Here is a 9,388-nt window from a genome sequence, read left to right as displayed (position 1 = left end):
TATTTAATATCATAAAATAAATTTTTTGAACAAAAGAAATTATTAACACAATATAATAAAATATATTATCATCTAAAAAAGTAAAATAATATAAATATTCAAACAAAAATATTCAAAACATTGTACTCAACTCATAAAACATATTCAGCTCATTAGTTAACACTATTCAACTCTTATATTGTTATCAGATAACACAAAGATAAACTGAGTCACTATGGTTCCTTACTTATGAAAGAGTATATCACCTCTATTAAATGGTAAAAATATTTTGGAAATTTATTAATTGAATTTCAGTTGGAAATTATTTTTATTTACTTCAAAACATTATAAGTTCAAAACATGGTATAATTTAGTTACTTTAAATTATTGTATGTTGAAAGAATGGTATATTTTATTTACTTAAGCGAACATAAAAGGTTGATGGTGCATCTTCATAAGAAATTTAGATTAACTATTGTAAATTTGTAGTATTGTCTAATTAGCTTCCAAGAGTCCAAACTCATACAATTAAAACTTGCAATATACATCACTTATATATAGTTCAACAATAATTATTGCACAAGAATTTATGGATTACTATCAGAAGCTATCACGAAATGCACCCATTTATGGTGTTAAAGGTGCATCTTCATAAGAAATTTAGATTAATTATTGTAAATTTGTATTATTGTGTAATTAGCTTCCCCAAGAGTCCAAACTAATACAATTAAATCTGCGGTATACATATCATTATTGCACAAGAATTCATGCATTCCTATTAGAAGTTATCACTCAATGCACCCATTTATTCATCTTATTCTTTAGGAAAAGTATGTGGAATCAACGGTTCGACAAAAGGTCTAATTATGTGTAATAATAGCATTGTAGCAGCAGCGGGTATAGTTTAGTGGTAAGAGTGCGATTCGTTCTACGGACCCCTTAAAAGTTAAGGGATCTCGCCCTCCTTTGATTCATATCTCGATCAAAAACTTTATTTCTTACTTAAAAGGGATTTTTAATCCTTTATTCCTCTCAATGAAAAATTCAAGGAATAATCTAAATTATCGTAATTTGTATCTAAGAAGAATCAATTCTCAATTGACAAATTGAATTCTAACATTATGAAACATAAGTCTTTTAAATTGGATCAAAAGTCCAATTTTTTTTTAGTATTGGATAAAGGATCCATGGAAAAAACTAAATCTTCTAATCGTAACTAAATCTTCTTCTTTTTTAGTATTGTCTAACATTATGAAACATAAGTTTTTTTTCCACCTCTGGCGACAGTGGATGTTCCTTTCAGTATATAAAGAGATGTTTTTTCTATCAGTGTGTCTGGATGTTCGTAACCATTTGTTTTTTTTGGGCAGACCTTTACGCGAATCGACGGAAGTGGGTTCCAATATTTTTCAAGAGTGAATTTTGGGCAGGCATGAGGAGTACACAGCATAGTGAAAGTATGCACGCATTTTATGGTGGATACCTGCATTGCAAGAGTGTGTTGGTTCAGTTCGTCCATGAATACGACAATGTCCTCGGCACCAAGGAGCAAAAGGAGCTGGAAGATGATGCTGCAGACTCGAAAGGGGTCATCCCATGTATAGGGAGCACCGGCATTGAGAGACAGTTTCAGCTGGAATACACCAGTAGTATGTTCAGGATTCTTCAACTGGAGGTAAGAAAAAAAAACCGATTGCATGGTTCGGTCAATTGAAAAAAAAGGAGATACAATTTCTATTACAGTGGACAAGCAGAAGTTTTTTTGGGGGAAGCCAGTCTACCATACTTTTAGGGTCGACTTTGACCCTTTGAGTCAAAAGGGTCAGTGCGAGTGCAACAAGTTTGAATCCGCTGGTATATTGTGTTGCCACACCCTTGCGGTCTGGTCATACTACAGAGTTGACGTAGTACCGAGCTGCTACGTTCTTCCTCGATGGAATAAGAATGTCATCCGCAAGCACACTTATGTCAAGAGTAGCCATGACGTGGCTCGGAGTGATGAAAGCAACAACTTGTTCAGGCATCTGTGTTCAGAGTTCTATAACGTTGCGCAGGAGTTTGTTGCTTGTGATGAGGAAGCAGCTATCTTGCGAGCTGCCCTTTGGGATGCAAAGTCCAAGCTGATTGATTACCGTGCCAGCATGCGTTCCAATACTACTGCTGCGTCTCAGAATACCGTGCCCACACAGAGCACATGCGGTGCGGTTGTACATGACATTCAGGGACCCTCAAGAGTCAAGACCAAAGGACGGCCTAAGGGTAAGAGACTTGGAGCAGAGTTGGACAAGTCAATTAAGAAATCAATGCAAAAAAGGAATAGGAAATCACACCCGGTATGTGTTATCTGCGGCTTATATTTTAAATTTTTATATATCAATGGTGTTCTTGATTAATGTATGTTGTTCTGTTTGCGTTGTGCATCTTGAAGGATGAGGTTCACCTTCCGTCAAATAATGATCATCATGGGTCCCTTAATAAAAGATGTGAGGATTCTACTATGTGGAACTCATCGGAAGGTGGCGGATTCATGCACCTGTTGAATTCCTTTAGGCATATATAGATAGGTTTCTTGGTTTGAGTTAGGTGTCATTCTTTACATACAACTCTAATAAACTATTCCCTTTTCTGTTTTGTCACCAATGGTTATCATGTTTTATTGTAATCTTTTCAATGAAACAAAAGAGAAGACAATAAAACTCACGATTGATAAATGGTTTAAATCTACCGTGAAAACGGACCAAGAGAATTTAAAACAAAAAAAAAAAAACAAAACGCATTGATATCGCAGTGCAGTGCACGCAGTCGCTAATGCGTAACGCACGAAACAAAGAAATCATATACAAAACCATCCAATTTACAATGAGAAGAAACATCCAAGTCCCTACCAAAGACACCATCCACTTAAAATCCTACCTATTGTAGCTTGATCACGACCGAAGTCCGTGCAATGCGCTAATTACCAGCAACTTCGCAATTCCACCAATAGAAAACAATGACAAAAAAAATAAAGAACACCTCCAATTAGTTAACACCACTCGAGTTAATGAACAGAAGAGTCACTTAAGCATAGACATGACCAAAAGGGTTATATACACTGATCAGAGTTCACTCAATATTATCAATGTGCAATGACTTGTTTAATGAACTAGTGAAATCACTAACTTGAAAAAACATTGCTTGAGAATCCTGAAATAACTAATATACAAAACCTGCTGACGAGTATCTAACAAAAGATGAGCCACTCACTCATCAACGAAATACTAACAAGTTCAAAAGCCTTAAACATGACAAAACAGAAAACAAATCCAGAACCATCCAATTTACAATGAGAAGAAACATCCGAGTCCCTACTATAGACACCATCCACTCAGAGGTTTACGATTCATTGTCACCCTCAACTTGAGAAAATCACCAATATGAAATGATAAACCTGCAGCGAAACAGTAATTATCAGGCTCACAAGAAACTAGATTAAGACGGAAAATGCCATATTAAGAAGCATAACTCTACCACAAGCAAAACATAGATGTAATATCGCAGGTGTCTATATTGAAGTTTTCCTACCTAGTAAAAAATTCTACTTCCGTTGTCTTCCCCCCTTTCTCGGCTTTCTTGTGGGTAACCCTGCACGCTGCAGCATGCTCTTCATGCTCGGTGCTGTGAAAGGTGATCTCACAGCCTTAGACTTTTTCCTAGGCTGGTTTCGGCGCACATGATTGCTTTCTAATGCCTGCAGCGCCTTGCCAATTTCTGAATTATGAGGACCCAGCACTATGTCTAGAATGATATCCTTCCTAAACTCATGTACAACGTCCTGCATGGCATTTTTGTGTTGGAGGGTAATTTCAAACACGAGAAAGTAATTGACTACAAATGGTTTCAACCTAATTATTATGACATATTTAAATTCACCTGGTCCCAATGCTGCAATGGCTTATCCAAACACCAAAATTGCATGAATTTGATGACGAATACACCACAATCACAACTACATGCACAAACACAGAATATTATTTCCAACCATGATATCATTATCAAGTGAAGTGCTATTAAGAATATTGTTATTAGAGAAAATTTGACTGACCCGTTATCTTGTTATGGGACGCTAGCATAGAAACGCGGTAGGCCGTTCTCCGTGTGCTCATATGCGGGCATAGAAACTTTTGCCATGTCTTCAATGAGTCTCCCCTGGAGATCAGCCACACGTTAAAAATCATACAGTTTCAATTACCAAGTCTAACGTCGAACTAATTTGTTGATGTATACATACCGCATAAGCATGTAATTTTACTCTTTCATTGTTAGGCACTCCTGTATTCATACTATCCAGCACCCACAGCCGTTTCTGAGCAATCTCAAAGGCATACAGCCACCAATGATGATCGATACAGACTAGGGCAAACCACTATGATGGAAACAGAAATATATATTTTCATGATCAAGTTAGTTACCAAATAGATATAGATGCGAAATTTCTAAAATATTTAATGTGTTGCAATACATCTATTGAAACGAAATCCAACGACACATCAATTAAGCACACGCAAATTCAAGTGACTGAGACACGAAAACCAAAAACCGTATTCAGAACCATCTATTTGACAATTAAGGGGAACACACTATTGCCTATCACAAGGAACATCCAAGTAATAAACACCAGGTTGTAAGTAATTAAACAAAAGCATCAACCTTCAAGCGTTAAATAATACAAGAAGTATACAGTTTTTTTCATGTAGCGAAGTAACTTACCCATTTTTGCATGGAAGCTGCTATCTTGTCAAAAAACATCGAATCATCACCAAAGTGAGGACCCAGCCCCACATAACTAACGGTGGGATCCTCCCTGAAGGAAGCCAAGTTCCTCTTCTGCAACACGGTTTCCTGTTAAAAAAGCACTATTTAGGTCCATATCTCAAATTATTATTGATTAGAATTCGCATATTTGTGCATACCAAAATTCCGGGAGGTATACAGTAAAAGTCCTCCTTATACCGCAATGATTCGGAATCATTAAATGTTGAACACATCCACTGAATGATCTGCATGAAAAAAGTTTAAATTGCGTTAGCGTCATATGTTTTATCCACTTTCTATATTAAGAAACATATTCGTTATGTCAATGAGTTAGTATATTATACTTACGTTGCTGGTGACCCAATGCCAGGGCAGTAGTGAGCATATGTCCTCTCGGAGCAAAGATAGATGCTGCCTTCCTTCATAGGACGCCAAAACCTCGCTTTGCTCCAACGATCCATTGGCCGCCCATCGTCGGACTCGCTCCTCATCATCCTCGTCGATCTTGGATGCACCTTTATAGGAGTACATTGGGTATACTGTTGTTCCGTCCTAGCATTGCCCAGTGAGATTTGCTTTCCTGGTGGGCTAGGAGTCATGCAAGATGGATTGGATGGCATCACGGCCTGTAGTGGACTCGTATTCTGTAGTTGCTCAAAGTATTACCATATTCGTTCACTCTCGGGGTCTCGGTTCGACAAAAAATTGGGATTACTGCAAGCAACTCAATTGATGTTAGAGAAATGGCAGCTGTATACAGATAGATTCCTTAACTCACTAACAAGCAAAATAGACCAGAAAATGAGTTAGTTTTAGTTAGGAGACTTGCCCGTCGAACTCCCATTCTTCATGTTTCACTAGCGCAACGGAGAGTGTTCCTGCATCGGGAAGGACAGAGACTGGTGTTTCATGGGTTCCCTTGTCCTGATTGAGGTTGCCTTCTGTTGGTTCGTCACTTGGTTTTTTTTGTCAACTCCCTGTTTATAGAGTCGGCACATCCGCTTGGCAAGAGGCTCATTCTCCTCATCATCATCAGTGCCACTTGGGAGATCCTTTTCCTCAGATTTTTTTGGGGGGCACCTCCGTGGTCGGTCCTTTTTAGCCTCCCCTTTTTTTTTGAGCAGCTCCCCTGTTAGGCTATTTTATGTACAATAAATAAGTCGTGTAAAGAAACATCCAAGTACATTTAATTAACACTAGTACACGTAATCAAAGCTAGTCAATGAATTAAGCAGTAGATAACAATAATCGTATACTCACCCTCGTGCTAGTTTCTGATCGTTTGGCGTGCCTTGAACTTCTCGCTGTTGGAGGTGGCGATGATGTACGTCCCCTTGGTGGTCTTTCATTTGAAACCTGCTTACTCTCTCCACCGACTGACCTCCGCTATTTTAGGCAAGATCATGAACCAAATTAACAACGGCGAACTAAGTTAGTTAACATGCTCAAGCAGTAAAACGTGCTTACCCTTGGCAGCACCGATTGCTTTTGCTGACGCTTCTGTGGTTCCTTTTTCCCAGGTTTCCTTCTGGCAGCTTGTGGTGACCGGCCCTTTATGTCGTCACCTACCCCATGTCTAGTCAAAAGGCGGCCCTGAATTAAGCAATGAAGAAAATCAATGATTTTTGAGAAACCACCAAGATTTCTTTTCAAGACTCTCCGATATAAATTAACTGCGCCTTCTTTTCATAAATTAACCGATTATGAGATAGAAACAAGTACCTCGGATATAATATACTGCGCCTTCTTTTCAAGACTCTCCGAGGTTCACGCTTCGAGCCATGGCTCATGCTCAAGACAATTTTCAAGCACACCGTATTGCAGACGCTGAAAATAGAGTATCTACACAGAGGATGGGCCAAATTTAAGTTATCCAAGAAATACTCAAATGAAATCATACACGGAACCATCTAAAATTAGTGAACAAAGATTCAAGTAATTCAGCAACATATCAATATATCACATAGAAATAACAGTACTAGAGCCTGAGCTCTCTAAGCTAATCTATAGGAAATTTATTTTTTACAATTTCTGATACTCATAAAAAAGAAAGGCAAATAGGATTTATTAATGGTCATTGTGTCCTACCAGCACGATGAACATGCGGCCTTCACACGTTTTGTTCCCTTTCAGCTTATACTTCTCGACTGCCATGTCGAACCACTTCAGAATCTCCAGCGGCCAATTGAATCTCCGTGGATCAGAAACATCTAACACGGGATAGATGTGCCACGAAGAAAGTACCTGTTGAGTGGTGGGACACAGGAACATCTTCATCACCACCAGTATGAAATATCTCCTGAACTCCATCCTCTCCGACTCAGTCGTCATTGGACAACTGTAGACTAAATCCCGGAGCTCGGTTGTGCTGCGTCTATGGAACCTATTTTTGATGGCGACGTGGGACGAATTACTCTCATCCAGTGCTGGAAATGGATCCCCTACAACATGTTCATGTGTGCTATTCCGTGATGCCGAAAACCTTCCCGATTAACTCAGCATTCAGGCGGATGTTGCCAATGTCGAGTATGAAAGTTCTCGGCTTAACTTGGTAAGACTCAGCTAGGTGAACCATGATTGCTTGCTTTACTGACCAATTTGGTACAAGCCTCAGGAATCCGAAACCAATAAGATCAATCTCGGCAAGCTTCTCAATGGAATTGTTTTTTGAGAGCGTGCTCATCATGTCATATATGTAGCTAGGCGAGCAACGGGACTCTAACAATTTCTGCTAATTGTTACACTAGATTTTAGTCAAAGATAAGATAATTCCCAATTGGTAAAAAGTGAAGGATAGAAATCATTTTACCTTTTTCCCCATCTCTCTTGGATTTTTACTTCAAATTAATCCTGTTAAGGTACACAAGAAACAGCTCCTCAAAACTGCATATATGAATACAGCAACAATTTCAGCAGCCAATTTACATTCATTTCATATAATAAATGATTTTCATAAACATACAGAGATGGAGATAAAGAAACTCATCTTCCATCTAATTCATAATTGAAAACATGATGTAACATAACATCGCCATCTTATGACAAATCAGAAGAAAACATCATAAAAAAAACCATACTTTCAAGCAATTGTGAAAAATCTAAAACATAGAAAAAACACCCTATTTATAATATAAATATATTTTAATTTAATAAATATTTCTAATGTAAAATCATAATTAAGTTCATTTTTTTTATGTGTCAACAGCCAACCTAGATTTAATTTCTAAGTAAATTTATCCCCACAAATTATTTACCTTGACTTTTATTAATCTGGACGAGTGTCATTATGGAGGCATGTGTTAATAGGAACTACAAATGCAAACATCAATTATAAGCTTGAGCAGTCATGGGTCTCCTATAGGACACGTTCCCTATTATGTGCTTTCTAGACACGTAAGACATCAAACAAAGTATTTGATAAAATTAAAACCACTTATTAATAAAAAAAACCTGGGGTACATAATAATCTGACAAGTTGGTAATATAAAACTCCTAAAACTATTATAACCCAGAAATAAAGAACAAAAAGGATTGCATTTTTTTTCATTATATTCGATTTGAGGTAACCACTAACCAATGAATGCACCACAACTAAATGCTTTGAAATACCTGACAAAGTCCAACCCTGTTTCCTCACATTTGCCCCAAATGTAAAACATACTACATTTAAAAAAGAAAAAAAAAACAGGAGTAAACAACAACATTCAAGTTAGAGACCAACATTGCCACCCCTCACACTCCCCAGACCAAAATCAAAATGATATCCAGTCTGTTCTTTCAGTAATCTGCTCCTCACAATAGATAGCTCAACCCCCACCAATTAAGTTCCTTCAGCCTTTCGGAAGCAAACTGTTCTTTTCAGAAAAAAAAGGGAAGTTCTTGTTCTGATTGAACAAGAACAGCACCTGAGAGCCTTTGCACTTGTTAGTACCTTCAAGTTTCAATTTTCTTACAGAAACGTCCCATAATTTATGCAATTTCAAATATCATCTCATATGAACACCATTATTAGTTTCTAAACCATATAACAGAACAAAAACATCTAGCCTCTAATAACCACGATTACAACATCCATCCCAGCTAAAATCATCATACAAACTCTAGCAATAAGCAACATCCGAGCAAAACATCAACAACATCACATATCTAATTAGAATCCACCCAAATTCAATAAGCAATCAATACACATACTTACTTGTTTATTGATTTTGCAAAACTCCAAAAACATGCAACTGCAATATTTTGCTCAGGACCAGTGATGCCCCAAAATTTGTTAAGTGATCTGTTCAAATATGGAAAAGAACATCCATCGATTAAGACCTCACAGAGACTACTACAACAAAACACTGTCTAATTCCCTTTTCAAGACATGCATATGAAGCCAAAAGAAACATATACCATACTTACCAATCAGTTAGCTGAACCGGGAATTTCCAGGCTGGAGAAGTCTAGGTTAACATCAACGGACGCCCCCGGGTGCACCAGAAAGTTTAAGCGGCGCCGGAAAAACCCACATGCAACGGCATGTGCGGCGTCGCTCTTCTTGCGATAATGGAGCCGCGATGGTCAGAGAGGCTCGGCACGGCGTCAAAGCGGCCGGTGAAGTGTGGGAGGA

At 37.9% G+C, this 9,388-nt stretch overlaps 1 protein-coding gene across 1 annotated transcript; it reads left to right on the top strand.

Moving 5' to 3' along the window:
* On the top strand, nt 569-2,539 carry LOC107646531 (protein FAR1-RELATED SEQUENCE 5-like). The gene is made up of 5 exons (XM_016350713.1): nt 569-620; nt 805-876; nt 1,350-1,628; nt 1,723-2,312; nt 2,408-2,539. Exons 1-5 carry the CDS (start codon nt 569-571, stop codon nt 2,537-2,539), a joined length of 1,125 nt encoding a protein of 374 aa, XP_016206199.1.

This window comes from Arachis ipaensis, chromosome B06, assembly GCF_000816755.2.
Source record: "Arachis ipaensis cultivar K30076 chromosome B06, Araip1.1, whole genome shotgun sequence".
NCBI classification, from domain to species: Eukaryota; Viridiplantae; Streptophyta; class Magnoliopsida; order Fabales; family Fabaceae; genus Arachis; species Arachis ipaensis.
This window is presented reverse-complemented; position numbering and strand designations above follow the sequence as displayed.